The 23,175-nt window shown below is 37.4% G+C and overlaps 1 protein-coding gene across 4 annotated transcripts in view; it reads right to left on the bottom strand.

Annotated features, from left to right (window-relative positions):
• The window catches only part of ANKIB1 (ankyrin repeat and IBR domain containing 1), an 88,502-nt gene that overhangs the window by 51,969 nt on the left and 13,358 nt on the right, over positions 1–23,175 (bottom strand). For all 4 annotated transcript variants that reach the window (XM_014248558.2, XM_014248559.2, XM_005518794.3 and 1 more), the window contains exon 2: positions 3,171–3,436. In XM_014248558.2, coding sequence (XP_014104033.1) covers positions 3,171–3,358 — 188 coding nt within the window. In that variant the 5' untranslated portion in view covers positions 3,359–3,436. The remainder of the gene's footprint in view (positions 1–3,170; positions 3,437–23,175) is intronic.

The raw sequence follows: 23,175 nt of genomic DNA on the forward strand, positions 1-23,175 counted from the left end.
TTTTCACTCCCTTCTCAGAGATGCTGCGCAGCATTTTTCATCCTTTCCTACGTATGTAATCACAGAGCTGCCACGAGCACCACCAGTAGTCTCAGGCCAGTGGTTGGGCTGGTTTGGAGCTGACAGAAGCCAGTTGTGCCTGGTGTGGGGCACACTGATCTCTTCTCACATATGCCACCCCTGCTACCAAAACCTTGTCCCATGAACCCAGTACAATGCCCTTCTGTCAACTCCTGCTGACAGGTGTCACAGCTGGGGGCTGAGGGTTATCCTGTGACAGCCTTGGAGCAGGGGCTCCTCTCTCCTGATGAGCTTACTGGCCTGAGATCAAGTATTCAAAAATTCTTGCTTGAGCTAATTAGCTGTGGTCAGCAACTTTTGGTTTTTAAACATTAAATGCTACGTTAAAACAAACTGGTGTGTCAGGTAAACATTATTCAGGGCTGCAGACCAAGTTATACATTAATGGAATGTCAGCTATGTTCTGTTTTTTATTTCAACATTCCTAGTATACTAAAGTTTCCTATGATACTCATTAAAATGATCAAGAAACAATCTTAGCATTTTAACAAATTCTTGCTGAATCTTGTGAAAAGAAATTAACAGCAAATTTTCAAATTTTTACATCTTGATCCTGTTTCTGGGCTTTAAACGTTGGGTGAAAAGTGCAGCAGCCAGATGACTCAGATACTTGCTGCATAATAACTGTGCAGCTCAAAATCATAGAGAAATTTTTGTTGGCTTAAGTTTCTGCCAGTAGACTTCATACAGGATTAAACCAAGTTCATCCAGGTTGGGAGTTTTGCTTTGTGACCCTTTCACTTCTTCTCCAGTTTTGTTTCTTTCCTTTTGAGATCACTGCAGTAGGATGTCCACAACTCCTTCTCACTGCAAACTCATGCTTTCACCGTGCCTTTGGCCGCTCACACCACCCATACATATGCCAACAGGGAACTTGTCCCTTTGCCTCAGCATTGCCAGATAGGATATTTCTAAACATCCCAGAATATCTCTCTCAATGCATTCTGTAATGCAAAAGGTGTACCAACAACAGCATCACACTATTTTGAGAAAATCTCACACAGTAAACTGTAAACACGTCAGTTCATATCCACCTACAATACAAATCTCAGCTTATAAAGAAAAAATGAATTATATGGTATGCATGGAAGTAAATGCCAGAGCTTGTACTTAGTGTTGCTACAGATTCCCCAATATTTAAAAAGTTCTATGAAGAGATAAACATAAAATCTTATACTACTAGGGACATCTCATAATTGTAAATTTCTCTCAAAATACAAAGAGATTAAAATTAATTGAATTTTAGGTACTGCACTTTATCAGTAAATCAAAGCATTCCTTTTAATAATCAGCTCATTTAACCCCTGCTATATCCAGGACTTTCTGCATCGAAAAGAAGCGGCTTAACCCCAAAGTACTTGTGCCCTTTCTGCTATCAACTTAGAAAACAGACACTCTGTAAGCCTTGTATTTATTCACTTTTACTACTTTTTTTAGATACAAAAGCTACATTTATGTGCAGCACATCCTAAAAAGAAGCCCTTAGAAAGACATCAGAAAAGTTAATAGTAAAAAAACTTCAGTAGATTACTCCTCACAAGTGCTACAGTTCTAACAGTCTGGGTTTTCAGAAACAGACCCCAGCAGATAAAGGCACTTACCCTATGTTTAGGGATAAAAAATATTTTACAAACCCTTGACTCAAACAAGGCAAAAGAATGATTCTTTTGATCATTAGTTTGCAATGTGTTGAAAAAAAAAGTTGTCCTGTTAGACTTCGATGTTGAAGGTCCTACGTAGCTAGTAGCAAAATAGCATATCTAAATGACTTTTGTTTAAAAAATACAAAGCAGTTATTTGAGATCCCATCATAATGATGCAATATGAATTAACTAGTACACTGCTTAAGAGTTAGTAATTATGACTATTTCTTTTCATATGTGCAATTTCATGTGTCCTTGTTGTCTCAATGAGGTTATAATTTCTAAAGAGCAAGAGAAATAACCTGAAAATCTCAGAGGAAAAAAAATATATGTAAAGTGCAAGTAAAAACTGGACACTATTTTAAATTAATTTTAATTAACTCTTCTCTATAATTCTAGAATAAGAAATGGAGGGAAAATAAACAAAAAGTGTCAGTGATGAAATGAAAACATGAAATTAGAAATACAGAATACATAGGGAAGAAGAGAAAAATATTTAGTCAAAATTGAGGTAAATGAAAAACTATAAAGTAAAAAAACCAGTTAGATGAATCTAAAACACTGAGAAAAAATTTATGGTGAGAGTCCAAAAGCTAGTAAAGTTACAGCATATGAGTTACAAAACAAACCTTATGAATACTACAGGCCCATTTAGACATAAACACAAAGATGAAAACAATATTAGAAATAACACAGTTTAGTGTTTATTTCTGCTCTGTTTCCTAATATGAAAAAGAGGATATTTATGAAATTCTCTTTAACAGTGCTTACTGAAGAAGAGGTTTAGCAATGTCTGCCCAGTACTACCTTCACAAAATACTAGATGAGAACAGCTTTTGTCTGCAATGTCTGGACATGGATGAGATGTTAATCTTTAATTGATCTTAGAGCACTGACAAAAATATGAAAGAATGGAAATAGCTAATATTAGAGATTGCTGTTCATGTTGACTGCAGCAATAATAAACTTAATTATTATCAAGATATTAATGTTCACTGTTATTATCAATACAAAAAAAGAAAAGCTGCCTGAATAACACAAGAATAAGTATATATTGTACTATCTAGAAGTAGTTACAATCAGTGTAGAATCCACACACCTTTGCAAACAGATTATTTAAAGACAGGAAAACACATCAAGAATGGTGAAAGTCACTATTTTCAAAGAACCATAGTATAGGAGTCTTCAGGAAGCAAGCTAAAACTGCCCAAGATTAAAGTTATAAGAAAAGAACAGATGCTGAAATAAAATTAAAGACTGTTATATCAGCCTGTGATTACAGACTAATTTGTATGTTTTCTATTGCTACTTGAACTTGTTACAAATTCTGTCTGTGCAACATACACGTGCAAATGTGTGTGTACATCTGTGCACACACACGTCCGTGTTTATAACCCAGCTGACACTCTTGCATTTGCTAGATGCCGAATTTCAAATGCTGCTTACCCCAGGATACGATTCATTCCATGCCTAGCAGCATAATGGAGCGGAGTATTGTGCTGGTACGTTTCTCCATAAGAAGTATTTGGGTCAAGAGTTTCTTTTAGTTGAGGGTTGCTCTCATAGATTTGGCAGGCCAAGTTTTCATCTCCATTTATAAGAGCTTTGCGGAATTTGGTGGTTGTATTTCCCATGTTGCTATCCTAGCTATCAATGGCACTTCTTCCTTTCCCCTTCATCCACTTGTATGGTTCTGTAACATGCTTCACAGCCTAAAAAAGACAAACAATATTCCAGTTATTCTGTAAAATACTTTTTCCTAGATGTAAAGAAAAAATGCAGAGCTACAGCACTGTAAATAGACAGGTGAAGAAGAAGTACATAGGGCCTATAAACACTCCTCATGAATTGCTGAAATCTTTCTACATAAATGCACACAAATTCCCAATGATATTCAAAGATCATTTCCCTGACAAACCCGTGGATCTCCCTCCTCCTGCAAATATCTTCATTACCTTTATTCTTTAAACATATGGAAAATAAATGGCTAATATTGACCTGTATTAGAAGATTGCCATGAACACTGAATTTTCATGAATGAGAAATTAATTTAAAATTAGATGTTACCTCAAAAACAGAATAGACCTATAGCAAAATTCTTACACAAGGAAGAAAAATTCTTCAAAAACATGCAATAAATCAGACATCACTTTAACTTTTAATTAAAGAAAATCATATTAGAATATGCTTGAAGCACTTGACCTTGTGTAGGTGGGTGTACACAGCACCCTTCTGTGCCAGTAAGATGAATGCCCATGAACACAGGAATTACCATGGCCCCATCTTAACAGCTCTGCTAAGCAGACTCTTTTAAAAACACCTAATCCCTTACACTCAGGTCTACAATGAATGGGTCCATACAACTCCTGGCTTTTGTACTGGCACAAACCAACTGCACTTTAGAGTACTTCAAAGTACTTTCCATGTGCTGTGCTCCCCAGCATCTCACCTTTACCTGATGGAGGCAACCAGCAGATTGAGCTGCACTGTGACAGGGAGCATCTATGCTCATGACACGGGACAGCAGGAGCTTATCCAGATGTGCAGATGGAAAGAGCACATGTTGGTTTGTGTCAGGGGACAGGCAGGGGACAGGCCTGGTAGCACAGTGAACCTTCTAGGTGATCTCTTTTGTTCATGAATCATCCCATCCACACTGCTCCATGCCAGACCTTTCACCCCACAAAGCACACACAGGAATCCAAATATGCCAGGCACAGCATATTGATTGAGACTATGTTATGCACATAAAATCAGACAGGGCAGGAGCTGCCCAGTACATTATATTCAACTTGTTGGGACTATCTCAAAGCTATTTCTACATTTGCTTTCCAACAGAGTTACTGATGCCCCTCCAGCCTTGCAGACAGATGAAACAAAGGAATCCAAGGGGTCTAGAGCTGTAGAGAATCCAAGGGAATCAGGGTTTGAATAAAATACTAAAAGCACTAAAAGCAGTTGGGGAAACCTGCTGAACAGCTACAGTGACACACTTTTATTTCCCCAGAGCTGTTGTCACCAGTTGTCTCATCAACTAATCTCATCAGTGTGGTCAGGTCTGCTCAAGGAGGGAGGTGGCTTTGGTGGCCTTAATTTTAATCCTTTTTCCTACAAAAGTGTGGTAAGACAACTCTTATTTTGAGCTTTTGTGAGGTGACAATGACAGTGCTGTATCAGCTGCCTTCATGTACTAAACATGTTGTCTGAGACCAGTTACCTAAAGAAGAACCAAGCAGGCACTCATCCATAATCAAATGGACATCCCTCATATATCTAGTTATATACACAAACCAAAACTTATATTATTCAATCACACTACAGATCGTGCAGCATTTTGTATCTTTCAGTCATTGATATATTTTAAAATAGAAACATGCAGATATAATATTTATATTCTTCAAGAAAGTCACTACATGTTCACATTACTACATCTCAGCTCTCAGTGCCATAAATGAATGTGTTTTCAGATGCAAAACTAGTTGCATTACTCTAAACACTGGGTGGTTTCAGGCTTTAGTCTACGAACCCTTTAGTGTACAAAGAAAAGTTCTACACTCTTTTCAGTCAACCACCAGCTCATATTATGTTCAGCAGACAGGATCTCAAAAATAACTTGAAAGTATGATTTTCACTTAAGTTTAACAAGATTCGTTTGTGGTATTGTATTATCTGTCAATCCCTATCTACCACCAGTAGCTCTCAAGACTATAAACTAAATTAAATGAGAACAAATGCCTAAAAGATATCAGAATCATCACGGAAATCAATAATGAAGATCTCACTAAAGCCTATAACACTAAGAAAAGCACAAATCATTTGAAATTAGAACATAACAGCACCAATTTCCATGCATTTATTTCTGGAAATTAGCACACAGATAACTTGCATCAGCTGGAGAACATGCTGCTTCTTGCCCAAACTGGAACATTAAACAAACCTGGGTAGGGATGAATGAGAACACTGAGAGTGGAAGGAGATAATATGGTGCCCCCAGGCATCTGAGAGAAATCTGGGACGGGGTGGTTCTGTTGAGATGTTGAAGATGAGATCTGAATGGATTTAGGCAGGGGTATGGAAATGCATGGGAGAAGTGAGGGTCTCTGTGGGGTGAGCTAAAAAGCTCAAGTAATTTTTGTGCAGAAAAGGCAAAAATCATTAATTCTTTTGTACAACAAATAACCTTTATTTACTTTTGATGCAGTATGGATATATTAGAATGTTGTACTGCCATCAGCAATTACTAATGTAAAAGATTTAGGCACATTGCTTGAACTATTATGTACATTATCATATAATCTGGAATATTTAGGGATATGCAGATTGCACCATGTAAGTCACTGAAAAAAGCACTGACATCTGCTTTCTTTAAAAAAGCTTACAGTCTATGTCCAATAAAGTGCTAAATATGACACAGACATGATACAGAAAGGTGAGTGAAATAAAGAGTAAAAAACTTGTTTGTAAAAGGACAAGACTCCAAAGGAAATGAATCTCAGTAAAAGGAAAGGGAGAATTTTAAGAAGGATTATGAGACAGCTATGATATGGCTTTGAAAAGACACAACTGAACTCCACACAAAACCATGAATGAATGCAGAGGTATTGAAAATTTAGTAAAGGCTAATGTAAATATAGCCATCACATTATCAAAATAAAATGAAAGATGATAGAATGGGGATAGTCAGTGAAGGCCCTTCAGGTGACGGCAAACAGCTTATATTTATTTGATGTGATAGCAAGAAACTGATCTCTGGAAGAATGCAGGGAGAGAAGTGACAGGGTCAAAATTAACCCAGAAAACAATTCTCTACTTAAAACACATGCCATGATAAACTGTATTAATGTCTATCACTTTCATGCAGTAGCCACAAGGTCTTTCATCTTTAACACTACAACAGCCTTTTGTGCTTTGGAAATTTGGTGGGCCACACGGTTGTATTTTTTGTTTTCTGAATTTCAATTAAACAGATCAGCAGAAACACAGAGAGACAAGGGAGAAGCTGTCTCTGTACTCTGGCTCTAACAGTTGGCTCTCAGCATGTTTGGAAGTCCAGAAGAAACAAAGATGTGACAGCTACTGCCTCTCTCAAGCTGCTGCAGTTGATGAGTGCCCTTCTGAAAAATATTCAAGATCTGCCCATTTGCAGTCATCAGTTCATCTTTCAGCAAACAGTGCCACTGCATCTGCCACCAAAGCAGCCTCTACCTTAACTGATGGAGGAAAAGGACAAAATATCAGCTGATGCAACTAAATTCTGACCTGATAACAGCTGAAAGGGGCCCAGTCTGATGTCTTTTAGTGTAGTTATCTTTCCATGAAGAGCTTTCAACCTGTTACATTCTCAGAGAACAGAAAGTTAACGAGCAAAGCTGGAATCAGGCATTCAGGAAAAGGAAACTTAGATCACTCCTTCATCCTGCCATTTTGTATTTTTAGAGGTGAAGGGCATATAATACATACACTTCCTCTGACACAGGTGGCAGGGAAGTGGTCTGGAAGGTTATCAGCCAGTCAGCCTCAGAGACCTGGACAGCTCCTGTGAGCTGAACTCAGGTGTTGCTAAAGCAGTTTCAGCAGCTCTTGGGCTCTCATGGCTAGTCCGAGGTGTCAGTGTCACTGCTCTTGATTCCCTCTTTGTATAAACCCAGCATACAAAATCCTTAGGCTATTTTTTAATGCTCACATCACAGTGGGAAAAAAAAAAATGACCACACAAACATGACAATATTCAAGTATTTTATCTAAATAAAATGAGATGTGAATAGAATTTCACAGGACTTTTTTTTTTTTTTTGGTAGGCATACCTATTCACTGAATCTTCGAGCTCTGTGTTAACAGGAAGACTGTATCATAGCCTTTAGCATAACCTTATAACATTTATCATAACCACAAATATCATTTTACACCAAAGAACACAGGAAAAACTAAATGTAATGTTTGCCCAATATGTCTCATATTATTTCTGAATTCCAAACATCAACCATCTAATTCAAATTTTGAGAGTACATTTATTACTGTACTGCCAAATAGAAGTTCCAGCCTAACAAAACCCAAAACCACCCTACAGTTTAAGGAAAGACTCTTATAAACTCCATCAGGGCCATCACACTTCTCTGCTTTAGCAACAAACATTAATTTCTATGGTTTATTAGCAATACTTTGGTATCACAGCTCTACAAGAAATGAACAAAGAGACAGCCACTCTCATGGAGCTTGAAGATTGAGTACAAGATGAAAAAAGAATGGATAAACAAAGACATGGGTAGAGCAAGGAAGCAAGGAGATACTGAGAGCAGTTGCACCAGCTGCCCAATTACTACTGATTTTTCCATGGCCATCATCATAGAAGTGAGTCTGAAGAAAAACAGCAATGACTTCTTAGGATTTTAGGAGTTCCTCCTTTCTAGGTGCTTGCTATAAATTTGTAAAAAATGGTAAAACACTGTACAATGGGGATTAGGTAGGTATTTTGGAAACATCATACGTCACTCACTCATTCAGGAACCACATATTGAGCACACAAGTCTTTCAGGAGACTGCATACCTTTCTCAATTTACATTTTATTGTTTTAATACTGAAGCAGAATTTCTTACTGAATGTAAGACTAGTATGTGTTGATACAGCAGCTGTTATAAACCTTGGGGAATGAAAAAAAGACAGACTGTACTATATCACATTGCTTAGAAAATCTATCAAAATCAGCAACAAAATACTCAGGTTTAACTATGAGAAGAAAATGCTATATATTTCTTACACAAAAAAACCCTATTGTTTATATAACGAGCAAAGATCATGATTGAGTAAATTACCATTTGCAACCTTTTTTTTACAATATAACGTTTTGTAATTAGAGTTTAACCTTAAAAAGTTTAAGTAAAATTGCAGTTTAAAAACCTTAAAAACTATTTTCCTAAGTAGCTTGTCATGTAAACTACAAAAACATTCTTGTGGAAAAGCAAGTGAGCCAAGATGAAAGAAATACATAGCTCCTCATACTTAAATCTTAATATTATTAAAATAAAATACATTAAATAAAATTAGTGTACATTACATGGCTTCTAAACCCTTCAAAAGACAAGTGATAAAAAATTAGTCACACAGAAAGGATAAAAAGATATCAAAAATACTTGTTTTTCAAAATCTTCTGGCTTTTGATGAACGTATGAAATACTTCGAAATTGCATTCTGAAAGCATCTTCTGTTTCAAGCACAGTTAGCTCAAAAGGTAGCTATTTTGTTTGCTTTGGATACTGCAGTTAAACAGCTCATTTTTAAAAGCTGAGTTTCTAAAATGTTTACTGCAGAGTCTGTCCTACATTATAAATCATACTTTTTGCAGAAGGGAAACACAAACAACTTCATGGTTTAGGGAGAAAGCTCTTGTGACCTGTATGCTTAGGATGAGTGTCATATTGTGATGTTGGCAATTTTAATTTTCACTTCTGAGACAGACTAACAAAAATGAAGCAAGTCAAAATATGTTCAAGAACTCCCATAATACCAGGCTGTCTCCCAGAAACAGCAGAAAAAGTTCTGGTTAGTGCTCTTCTTCCTCCCTTTCCCCTCCCCTCTATACAAAGTATAAAAAAAAGCTCACTTTACCAAGAGGACAAAATTAAGAATGAAGCATGTACATGCCTATTTTATGTATGGACGGCACAGATGTCTGTAATTAAGATGCAGCAGAAAAAGTTAGGCTAAATCTAATTTTTACATGTTTATAGTAAATATTTAAGATTTGTCAAATTTTAATTAATTGAAAATTGTTCCCTCTGGATCCATATATCTGGGAGAACATTTCTGCAATGTTTCAAGTAACAAATGCACTTGTAAAACTTGAGAATTAGTTATAGAAGAGAGTAGTGGTGTTTAGGGCTTTTTTCACACACTGAAATATGCTAAGGTTTGTGCCAGAAGTTCTAAGTCATCAACAGGAAATAATGAAAGTGTCTCTGCCACTTTAAAACTCCGTGAATAGGACTTAACATTATCAAACTCTTGTTACATTTTACACATCAAAATACAGAACAACAAAAAAAATTGCTATGCCAACATCTTACCCTTCATACAATGATCACCAAAATAACATTCTCTGTGCTTTAAATACCAAGGTTGAAAAGTGGCAATAATGTTGAGAGTTGACTTGAATAAAACATAGCGTGGGCTAGTGAGAGAATTAATTATTTCCTCATTTATATGCTTGTGGGATAGAGAGTCTAGCAACTTAGGTTACAATCTCTTTATGCTGGCATATGTACCCACAAGTTGAAGGTTAAAGTTACTGCTCAATTTAGTAATTTGAGACTTTGGCTTACTGACTTAGCCATAAAGACTTTTATCCAGGTGGAATATTTTCTTTCAGACACATTTCTTTGACAATTGTAGTTTGTGGAGAAAAAAGGATTTTAAGAATGGCTTTGGCTTTCTTTGCACTGTTGCATTTAAAGGGATGCAACTGGGGCAGCTGCAGCATAATCTAGAAGCAGTTTAAGAAAAAAATTCTGCACAGATGTAGCTAAAGTAATTACTACATTAATTTTAATTGTGTTGTCTACAATACTTGCATTCATCATTTAAATGAAATGTGGTAAATCCACTGTGAGGTAAATACAAACACACATGGCAGGAGAGACAAGATACTGTGCAGCCAAATCAAAGGTAAATTGTGATACCTAAACAAAGACTGCATTCCTGCAGGTAGTCAGGGGGAAAAATATCCAGCAGCACAAGTTAAAAGGAGCAATCTCTTGTGGTGCGTCCTTTTTTTTTTATTTTTTTTCCCTTTAGTGAACAGGAATTTAGTAGGCTGGAACAAAAGAATCATCATTCTATAATTATGCTCTGGAATATCCATTAGTCTCAACTGTAATTGCAAATTCATTTCAAAATTCATTCCAGGGCCTCATGTCTGTAGAAATTTTTTTTTAAAATAACAACAAAACCCTCAAAGTTCTGTGAAATTCAGATAACATTTTGGAATTGTTCCCAATGCAACTCTCTGTCAAGGCCTAAATAATCTTAGTAACGTAATTTGCTGTACTTTAGTCAGTGACACAAGAGAAATCACAGAATCATAGAACATCTTGAGTTGGAAAGGACCCACAAGGATCATCAAAGTCCAACTCCCAGCCCTGTACAGGACAACCTCAAGAATCACACCATGTACCTGAGAGTGTTGTCCAAAAGTTTCTTAAACTCTGTCAGGCTATGTGACAATTCCCTAGGGAGTGTGTTCCAGTGCCCAAGCACCCTCCAGGTGAAGATACTCTTCTTAATGGTATTTTTAGGTTCCTAGCATAAAATACAGCAGAATTTTTTTAGGGCTAGCTCTTCAATCTGCAGGTTATGTAGACTCCTCAAATCTAAAATCTAAAAGATTTGTACCTAGTCTACCAACACTAGCACCCTAAGACCGTCTCTATCTAGGTCAGAAGGGGAAGAAGCACAAAAATAAATCTTTGACATTTTATTAGGTTAAGCCAAGCTACAGACAGACGTAGTTCTGGCATTTTAATCCCAAGCACACTGTTTTAGTATAAAAAGCTCACTATAGGCTGTTCCACTGACTAAAGTAACAGTACACTTTAGGTACAGCGCATAAAACATTGTCAGCTTATTGAAGATCTATAAGAGTGACTTCTGTCTCACAGGCCAAAGCTGAGAGCATTACCTTTTTCATCAAGAAGAAGTGAACAAGTGTCACCCAGCACCTGTATAAAGAGGTAGCAGCAGCTGATGACTCACAGGACACTAAGCATCAGTGACAAACTAGAGAATATGAACCACAGATTGGTAATGTTCTTAACTAGTGCAATACCTCCCATGCTGGCAATGTGAACACAGTTCAGTCACTGTGTTGCTCCTCTGGTTTCTCCCTACCCTCACCACACATTGTGCCCAGAGGATGGGAGTCTCTCTGCAAAAAGCATCCAAGCACACTTTGCTTAGCTGTGAGATTAACTGGACTGAGCTGGGTTGTTGCTTAAGACAAATGAGTGTCCTCTCTGAAATAAGATTCAATAGACAAAAAACTACAGAGAAACCACCACCAAGAGTTACAAGGCAACAGCTCAGAGAGTAAGGGACAGATGGGACTCACAGACTGATGATGTATGGGGCAGAAAGTCTGAAGAAATTTGTGTATTTCTGTCAACTGACCTGCCTAGAAAAAGTAAGAGTAAAGACAAACAGTACTGGTACAGAGCACTGCTAGAACATGAAAAGAGGAATGAAGATGGCAACGTAAAGAACCATTGAAAACCTCATGAGGACCTTGTCTTACCAATCTCTATAGGGTGTAATGTGCCTGGACCCTGGCCTTGACTGAGTCCAGGATGTATTTTTCAAGTATGTTTGCTCAGCTCAACACAGGTAAACAAGTTTGAAACTGCATGAGTGCCCAAAGCCAACCTGCTGGAGAACCACGGGTAGAATCTGGCCACCCAAAAGCTTTAACGCCAACTTCATTTTCAGTAGTGTTAAACCGACAGAATAGGAAATAAAACTTACTGTCTGCTAAGGGACATCCACAGAAGGTGAAACAACAGGATGGCAACATAGGGATGCTCACAAGGACACTCCACAGTAAAATCTGAAAAAACCTTATATATTTAGAAACCTTAGTATCTTCCTGAAGCAGAAGTTTCTCATTTTGAGGAAGCTTTTTCATATGCAAGAGTATCAATTCATAGGGTCTCTTACTAGATCTTGTAAATGTGAAAGAGGCCTATAAAGTAAATCTTCAAATGTAAGGATAGCTACACAAGGTCAGGCACCTGCAATAAGATGGCACACAATAAGCATTGTTCCTTTCTAAAAGCATACAGTCTCATTTGGAAATAACAAATATCTAAAGTCAGTACGTTTCAACATAGAACATACTGGTTTTATAATAAGCAATGTATTTCAAATAAAGTAAAAAGGTGAGGAAAACAAATCTGGATTTTTCAATGTCCAATCTCACAGAATATGCTGTATCTGAGAATGTCAGAGGAAAGCAACAATCACAGTATACTACCCCTGACTCTTGGCTCATAACAACACTACTGAGAGGGACCAGTGCTCTATCTGTAGACTGGTGATGGTTCCGCAGGTTGCATGTTCTGAATAAAATAACCAACACCTACTGCAATTTCTCTTTTATTACCCAAATAACTTAAAGTCCTGAAAAGAACACCACACACCATTTCAAGGAATATGCAATTTTTTGAGAGTTCCCTACTTACACTTAAGCAAGCTACACTTTGAAGACTAGACTGAATCTCTACTTTGTGCAGTATATCAATAGCATAAATATCTATGGATTAAATTTTGTAAAATATACCTTGATTACATGAAAGGACTATCTGTTTCCATGTTTTCAAGTGGGAAGTGAAGAAAGCACATTCAGCTGTCTGAGACAGTTGACAAGCATTGTTCACAAATGTAATGGACCAGAAAGAAACACGCACATACTTTTATTGTTTCCTGGAGGCATTCTTACGTGCTGGTTTTGTTCCGTGTAAAGCTAAAAGACAATGTGACCCCGCTGATCTTTCAAAGAGATCTTGATTTTTTTCAGATGAATGAACAAATCAATTTCCTTTTAACAAAGAGGTAATTTAACTAGTCAGCATTCCTTCAAAGCAACACATTCATTTAAGGTCTAAACAGAGAATCTGGGAGATCATTGTGTACCTAAAATGAGATGGATTCCTGTAACAAAGTATGTTTTTTTCTCCACAGTATTTAAGAAGCGTTTTACAACATTTCTGAGAGATATCTTCAGAAACTGTATAGCTCTTTTCAGTCCAAGCACCCTGCTTATCATGGTGCTGACTCCCCACAATCTCAAGAGTCAATCATTGCTAACTAAGAATGAGCCATTCAGGTAACTACAGTGACAAGGATCATCACCTGCATCTTATGTACACCAGAAAACTAGGAGAACTGCAACTGCTGAACTTCTGATAAAATGTTTAATATACCCACCAGCAAAATTCTGACTTTGGCAGGGAAATGGTGAAAGATATAATGGATCTAATCTAAAATGAATTTAAATAAACACAAAACTTGGAGAAGTATTTTTAACTTTTGCCAGAACACCTCTGCTGAAATATTTGGCTGTTTTTTTCACTGCATACAAACAGTTTAATGATTTACATAAAGGCCATGGATAACAAAATTTAATTATAGTATGTCATATACAGTCTGTATTTAGAAAGACTATTCTTGACACCGGTGTAATTACAATGAAACACAACCTTGTTGTATAACGATTTTTGGCTTCAAGATGAGTATCAAGCCAAATAAGCCAGAAAGAGAATAAAGATTTTAAAGTAATCCAGTATTACCTGAGCTTGAATCACAGAAGGGTTTGTACTGGAAAGGATCTTTAAAGATCAAAATAACCTTTCTGTCATACACAGGGACATCTTTCAGTAGAGCAGGCTGCTCAAAGTCCTGTCCAGCCTGAGCTCGAACACTTCCAATCATGGGGCATCCTCAACTTTGGAGAACCTGTTTCAGTGCCTTGCCACCCTCATCATAAAATATTTCTTCCTTATATTCAATGCACATCTATTTCTTTCTGTTTAAAGTCAATGCCTCTTGCCTTACCAAAACTGGCCTTGGTAAAAAGCCTCTATCTTTTTCACAGAACCCCCTTTAATGATTGAAATGCTGCAACAAGGTGTCCCCAAGTCTCCCCAGAGCCTTCTCTACTCTGGGCTGAACAATTCCAACCCTTTTAACATAGAAGAAGTATTTCAGGCCTCTGACCATTTTTGTGAAAGTCCTCTGGACTCACTCCAACAGGGTAATTCTTGTACTGGGGACCTCAGAGTGGGACACAGTGCTCCAAGTGACAACTCACAAGAGCAGAGTTGAGAAGAATGACCTGCTGGTCATGCAGTTCTATTACTTCTTTTATCAGTTCTCCTACTAATATAACCAGCATACCTAGGGACTGATGCTGACACTATTACAATACAAATGACTGCTGTTCTTTGTAAAACTGACTGTTACTGACCTTTCCCATGTAAGGCAAGGAAAGGAAGAAGGAGAAATGCAAGGTACCAGAGACACTTATTCTGCAAAATCTGACCCATTTGGCATCAGAATTACATGAAACAGAACATTACACAGGCTTAATATTAGAAAAATTTTCAAGAATAAGTTTGAAAAAAAATATCTAGTTTTACCCAAGTAGTAAAATCTTTATCATTTTAATAGAGTTCTTCAACTATTTCCACAAAGCTTTCACCAGAAGTAACAGTACAGATGCTGGGATCATAAATAACTGTACAGACATGGTGTCTGATGGTGAGTGGAACTTCCCCTGTGATCATATCTAGGGGTCATGTTGAAGCCAGACAGAGAAGACAGCAACAGCACTCATGCCATTTCTCCTATGCTCTCACTATTCCTGCTGGCAACCACACAAGACAGTGGAAAAAGAGCAGCAGAAGTAACAAGCCTGGTCGAACTGCCAGGAGCAAGAAAAATGTAGGAAACAAGGGAAAACAGAGTAGGTTGAAAGGAGAAAGGACTCTACACAGCTTTCCCCATCCATGGGCCATTATCATGAGAGACAAATAAGGCAAAACTAGTAGGTTTTTATTTTAACTAAAGGACATATTAATAATGGGCCTACACAAGTAGGTGAATTGTGATTATCCTGGCCAAACATTCCTTATTCTGGCATTTTTTTATTTCTAGGAAATGGCTGAGGCTGCATAAGTCTCTTATGATTATTTTTTTCCTGCTGAATCTTTCTAAATTAGTATGTACCTAAGCGGCTTATCAATAAAATGCTCCCTCTAGTCAGGACAATCAAGTTTCCTTCAGAAACAAAAAGAAATATAAACTAACAATTAATATTACTACCCATCCTGACATCCATGCTTAAGAAAAAACAAATGTTATAATGTGCTTTAAAATAAATACTTTTAAAAAAAATCTAAGCCATAAGTGAAGAAAGCATATGTTCTATGACAGAAATAAAAGAATTTCAAATTTTTCTCTGTTCTTTTCACATGCAATATTGTTGTGAAGTCTGGGAGCATCAACTGGGGAGTTTTCTGCTCACTTCTGCCTGGCATAAACTTCAGCTCACATGCCCAAAGAATATTGCAAAATCACAGACATATATATATTTTCTTAATCATTCTTTTAGACATCTTGTTACATTTGTCTCTTGCAGTCTTTCTTAAATAGCAAAACTTGGATATAAACCCCATTCTTTATGTTCTGAACCATGATATCCAGGTCACCAGATTCTTACATCTTGTGTCTGCTGGAACATTTCACTATTGCATCCACTGTTTCAATTTCTTATTATGCCTGAAAACAAAAAACTCTCTGTTCATGCAGAAATGTGTCATAACAATAAAAGAGCATCTGTGCTCCAACAAATCCAGTGGCATTTGTACTGACTAAGACTAACCAGTTTGCATCTTAAATTATTGCAATACAGTTGTAGAAACCTAGGAATAGTTTTGTTTGCTGGTTTAGCACACAAACTACATCATGCTTCACCTGATCAGCCTATATAATCAAATTATTTATCTTTCAAAGTATTTTAGCAATTTTCAACTTTAACAGCAATTTTCATAAGAGTGGATTAATCTCTTTGAACATCGTCCTGTGGTTATGCTAAAAGCCAAAGGCAGCCAGACAAGTAGGCTGTTCAAAGGTATCTGAGGCAAGATATAATCTCTGCCAAACTTGATAATCCAAAACTATTATGTCAAAGCAATGTTTGACCTAGATAAATGGCTACTTGATACAGCAAAAGATAGACATTATCCGGCACATTCTAGATAAAAACTAGTGCCCAAATTTGTGAAATAGTCCATGATTTTCCAGAGAAGAAACTGAGCAAGTTTTTAGGTATGGAGAAATAAAGAATCCTTAGTGGCAGTAAGAGCTCCTATCCCGGCACTTAAGAAAATGAAGATTTAATTAATTTGAAAGGATCAGGATGGTGCTGAATTTCTGGCAGAATCTCAGATATCCTCTCCAGAGGAATTCTGTGGAAACAATAAAATGAGTTTAAAATATGTTAAAAGACCTGCAGGAGTTGCATTTGTGTTTTATTTAGCTTCTTCTGCATGCCACAAAATGTTTTCCTTGACTGCAAACTTAGAAATTGATAGAATCCATTATTTTCCCAACAGCAGACAGTCCTACTTACTACAAAAAGAGCTGTAAAATGCTTAACCAGACAATGAATAATCTGCTAAGGGAAAAAATTTCTTTAGTCCAGCAACTTAGTGATTGATCTTGTCCTGAAATCAGAATTCTTCATTCAACACTTATATTTACTCATGAGTCTTCTTGTTTGCACCCACATGTCCAATACTTAAAAAGTTGTAATAGAGTCTTGGAGCCAATGTGTTCTTGAGACTCTGGGTTCAATTGATTTTCAGTCTGGGAATCTGAAAAATTACCTGGCTTCTAAAACAGTCTATGAAAGTAAAACTTTTAACCTTTTATAGCTTCATCACACAACTTAAAAGAGAGAAATTACAAAAATATGAAACAAGCCTTTACAAAATGAAAAAAACAAAACCTATGGGTTTTTTTCAGCTCTGTAGAGTTGGAAGGGTTGTAGCATAAATTAAAAATTAGGTCTGACAAAGACTGGTAAGAATCCTCTGCTGTTTTGGAAGTTATTTCAGACTGACTTGTAAAAAAAAAAAGTGTTAATCCTCAAAAATAAATCTGAATTTTGCTTAGGAATAAATATCTAAGACACCAAATTGGGAAAAAACTAGTTTATTCCTACTTTGAAAGAATTTGATCCCTAACAGCAATTCTGTTTCAAGACATTAGCTAAGGCAAGCTGAAAATTATTTTCATTATATATATACTTAAATGTTATTAATGATCACCAGATAATCTAATTATGTAATTTACCACTTCTACTGTATATATGTCAACATTGCAGGCTTTCATGAAACAATTTCATATCTGGTTTGCAGCCAAATTTCTATTTGTTTTAGACTTCACATATAAAAAATCAGACAATATATAACTCCAGTTCTTTTAAAAGTTCATTGCTACCAATATATGCATTTTTATCTCCCATTTTGTTTTCAAGTATTATAAACATAATAATGGCTATACTGGATCAGATAATTCTCTGCCTTCTCATCTCATTCCTCGTCGAGAGTTAATAGCAAAGTGTACCAATGAAAAGTACAAAAACTGGGCAAGAACAGATGGATACTTCTACACAACACTCTCCCAGTCTTCAGCAATTTGCCACTTGATGAATTTTTGAGGTAAATATGCTAATTTTATATTAATAAACTGTACTGCATTTTTCTTCCACTGTGTTGTTCAAAACCTCCCCAAATCTATGGGAAGTTTTAACAGACAGAGCATCCTGAAATCTCACAGCTTAATTATTCATTGTGAAGAAATATCTGGTTTTAACTGGCAATTTGTTAAATTTCATTTTAACTGTCTACAAGAACTGAGAGGCAGACAGCAAACAAACTTTTCATATTTGCTCTCTCCATTCTACTAGTGATTTTAGAGATTTCTATCACATCACCTTCTATAAGTGAACACCCTTATGTCACACCAATCTTCTGCTCTTTTACAGATTGACTAGCCCTAATTCTGAAGAAGTGCTCTTTTTAGGATTATTTCTGCTTTTTCTGATCTATTTCCAATGCCACTAACACCTTTTTAACTTAGAACATGCAAAATGAATGGATCCACGTCATGGCCTCTATTTTGACACTTCATTTACTTTTTGCAGTGGTGCTAATGACTAAGCTAATTTTCTTCAGAGCTTTTAATGTAACTTTGAGATCTTGTTTATTAACTGCAATAATTAAGAGAATAATATTCTATATAAATATAGGACACTTTTTTCCCTCCAACCATGTCAATCTTTCAGCTTTAGCTATATTGAATTCTATATCCACCACTGTGTCTTGTAAAATCCTTTTGCAGTGGGCACTGTTTGTGATATCACTAATTACCATCTTTTCTGTATTATTTATCCTCACATTCAAGAGCAGAAGTCCTAGCACTCATCTATCTGACTCTATCAGTAACCTTCAACCACTGTGGAAATGATCTCTTTATTTCCATCCATATCCATAACCATCTTTAAAGCAGTGACTTCTGCATGCAATGGACCTTCGCTCTTTCCCAAAGCTGTTTGGATTCTTTAGGACTTCTAAGTAAGGGACCATGGAATACGCCATTTGAAAATTCAACCAGATTATAACAAATGTATTTTGCGAACTTCTGCAAGGAATTTAAGTAAGTTTGTGAGATCAGACTTTTCATTACGGTATTCCATTGACTGATCCTCAGAACATCACATTTATTGACGTCTGCTAATTATTACATCATATTACATAATTTCTACTAATATTCCAGGAACAGCATCTTGCTTAAGGCATCTACTCTTCAACAACCCTGTCTTGGAATGTTTTAAAAATTGCATCATCTTAACTCACCTCCAGTAATCAGTCAAAAAGTTAGTTCTTAAGAGAGAGGTTAAATCTGACAAAATGCAGGGGGGTTGCACAGTTTTAATTAACAGAGTTCTAAAGAAAATCATATTTGCACTGAAAAAATAACCCGAAACAGAATTTTCACAGCTTCTCCACAAGACTGAACACAGATTGTCAGTTCTGAGATTAGACCTACAAAATCAGACCCTGGCTTTCATCACCAGTACTTTGGCAAACGATTTTTCATAAAGGGATGGTGCCTGCTAATCTCCTTTTAACATGGTAGATTCAGCCAGAATGCAGGAAACCTATAAAGGACATCCAAAATATTTTGTACATTGAGATAGAATAGTGATATTCTGTCATTTAAGAATGTTGAACTATTTTAGACTTCCCTCCCCATTTTCTTATGAAAGACCTCTTCCTCTGAGAAATGCTGAATTAATTATCAAGGAAAGACTACAGATAGATGCTATGAAGGGAGAGGAGAGCATAAGCAGTCTTATGAGCCTTTTCTCTTATTCTGGCAATGTTCAAAGTATCACATATGCAGACCTTGCTTCTTTTTACTCCTCTACTTCGTTGCAACAACAAATAAAAGGAAACTTCCTCCCAGAATTGCCTCTCTTCCACCAATTTTCTTGTTCCCATGTTCTCCTGTAGTCTGTAAAGCTTGTCACTCTCTTTACTGCTCTTCATGTTTCCTGGGAAAGAACAAGGAGATACCTCACAGAAAACCCTTGCATAGTTGAAGCATACCTGAAAAATTTTACCAGCCTTCCCAATATGAAGAAAATTTATCTATTCAGAAACAGATTTAAGCATTCAACACTATTTATACAGTCAGAAAATATTTTACTTTCTATACTTTGAACCAGAACACTGCAGTCTAAAAAAAGGGAATCATTATAAAAAGATTTAGACTGTAATTGACAGTTGTGCTGGACTGTAACAGAACCAGATCACCTGTGGTACCAGACTGAAGCCTGTTCAATCTCAGATTGCTAATAGTCATACGGTAATGGTCCCCTCCTGAGCAAAAGCCTTTGGCTTGGTACCCAGTACACAAGATCCTCTGATGCCTTGTCCGTGCATTGACCCTTGTGTATTGCTCAGATTTCAGTAGGATGTTTCTGTTGAGGTTTTTTTTATGGAAAACTGCTGCCTTCCTTTTTTCTACAGATGGTTACTGTGCCAGCAAGCAAGCATCTGAAAAGCAGCATTTATTGGACTTACATTCCTTTTGTTTCTACTGCTGCTTGCTCACACCACTATCTACTATCAACGTACGTAATGTTGAGTCCACACGGTTTATGCTCATTACTGCCTCTGTTCCTTCCACATCTGCTTCATTGTTCCCAGTTGTAAGAAAAGAATGACTGACAGTGCTGAAGCACAGCTACCTCACCCGTGAATCTGGTACTTCTGGTTAGGTAAGGTGACTTTTAGGACCTCTGTGTCCCTTATTTGCTGCTACATGAGACAGGGAGGTCCTGCAGAAAGATCCAGGTCACCCTCCTGACACGGGAGGTGTCAATGACACTGCACAGGAGGTTCTCAACCAGTGCTGTTTTTGAATGCCGCTCACAAAGTCACAGAGGACATCTGCACATGGGCTTCCCCTGCTGTGGTGGTGCTGCTGGGACTGGGACATGCATTCCCTTCCTGCTGCCTCCACAGCTAGGCATGCCTCCTGACATAAGGAAACACTTTGAAGTTTACCAAACCCGGCTGCAAGGCAGTGACAGCAGATATCCCGCCCAAGATGGTGCATGGCCACTTGAGACTATGGAATCCAGCCTGCTGATGTAGAAGAGCGGGTTTACTGCTGTCTGTCACCATGTCTCTCTTTCAGCTTGACAAGCCCATTCAGCCTCCTCTACCGTGACTCATAAAGCAGTTCTTGTGCAGCCTGTCCTATGCCTAGGAAAAGTTCAATCATCAATCCAGCATTTACTAGGTACTAACAAACTTATATTTGGCTGTCTCAAAATGAGACAGAAATCCACTGGGGTAAGGTTCAAGGATACAGAGTTTGTTAAAAGAAAAATTCCACTGCCAGTTGCAGAGATTTGTGGGAGCAAAGACGAGCAGTGCCAGATGAGATGAAAGCTGGGGGAACCAGCTGTATTAGCCTCAGCAGCATGCACAGTTGCGATGCTCAGGAATCCCTTGGTGACCACCTTATGAAAAACCTGCTCCAGTGCCAATGTAACATGCAGGCACTTATTCAAGAATAGTTCTTCCTGCTTGTAAAGTAAAAGGCACAAGAGAACATTCCCTACCCCCATTCTCTGCCAGAAAAAAGCCACAAAAAAGTGCATTTCTTTTCCCGCTATACTTCTTATTCGTTTCTTGGGTTGTTCTCCTCCCCAGGGCCCACTTCCCTGAGCAGATGAGTGTGAGACCTCTATCAGACTTCCCTGAAAGCTTCAGAATTTATAAAGTAATTTTTATAGTTACTATGAAGCATGCACTTAGCAAGCTGGAAATCTGCCTCCAGTATCCTTTTATGACACTAATGTTGCTTGAGAAACTTACACTGTAGTTTCTAAAGTGGTTTTAATTGACACCAGAGCTGATACAGCCCTTTTTGCTTCTGATACACCCCTTCTGTTTATCCATATTTCCACAATTTCCCTTCTTGGCTTATTTTGGTGACTGTACAGAGAAGCAGAATAGATCAATTCCCTCTTCTGGGTTTTCTTCCTGGATGCTGATGATCCAAACAGCCAGAGCATGGCAGCAGTGATAGGGAGGCAGGAGTATCTGTACCAGAGCATACTGTATGGAGTGGAAATACAAAACAGTGTTTATTCACACTGAAGTGCAGACAGACACAGAAACATCACTAATGTGCAAACTGTGCAAAGCTCACGGTTGCGTGCTAGACACAAGGCAGTACCACTGTATTAGCTAAAGTCAAAACAAAGTCAAAGTTTTCATGAATTTTCTTTTGTAGTCCAGCATTATTTTAGCAGCCATTACTCTGACAGTAGCCATATACTCAGAAAGGGACAGTGGATGGAGCACGGACTAGAAGATGTTACTGGGTGGAGTGGGAGACTGCAGACACAGAGCAGTTACCACAGTATCAAAGGCAGCACTGGCTGCTGCAAACTGCATCTAAGCTTGCAATAACCCACACTGCACAGTGTAAAAAGGAGTACCAAACCGTATCAGGATGCAAACTCACAACAAATAACTGATATAGCGGCTTCACCTCAACCCTTTACAAAAATGTCAACAAAACAGGTACCCCTGTCTGAGTCCAGTTTTAATTTCACTAAGTAACACGCTACATGATAGTTAATAGCAGCAGCTGATGCTATTCAGGTGTCTGACACTAGGCAAGTAAGATCTGTGTGGAAACACAAAATCCCTCTCAAATGAGCAGTGAAAGGACAAAGGTGAGCTTGCATTTACTAGAGGGAAAAATCCAAGCTCTCCTACCCTGACAGTCAAAAAGCAAGTATTGGTAAAAAAGAGTTAGTGTAGCTGCAGGGGCGCAGCAGGACTCCACTAAACTGGCACAAAGCTTTTTGAACAAACACAGTCTTGAAGTGGGTGAGAAATATATCTAATGTAGTCCTCTCCACCTGCACTTTGAACATCTAAATGGAGATGTTTAACAATAACACGTTCCTTCCCCTCTATAACACTAAACCTGCCGCACCATATTTCATAATAGACTTAAAACTTAATGGAGAACAATCTGTGGACCTGATTTTCAATTGATATGAAGAAACAATACTTTATCAGTAGGGTTGAGATACTCGTTAGAGGATTTAAGTTTTAAGGTCTTCTGAAAATTTCAACAGGCATGAACAGCTTTAAAAATCTACTCTGGTATCACTCTGTGTACTCATACAACATCCTGCACAGCAAGAAGGATGTTCCAATTGCACTAAACTACTCTCTAGGAAATACAGAAGGCAAAAAAGCAATTGACAAGAAGTGAGAGAAATGGAAGAGTATTTGTTATAAA

This window comes from Pseudopodoces humilis, chromosome 1 (genome assembly GCF_049639895.1).
Source record: "Pseudopodoces humilis isolate 2021_Gansu_Grassland_sample_001 chromosome 1, ASM4963989v1, whole genome shotgun sequence".
Taxonomy (NCBI): domain Eukaryota; kingdom Metazoa; phylum Chordata; class Aves; order Passeriformes; family Paridae; genus Pseudopodoces; species Pseudopodoces humilis.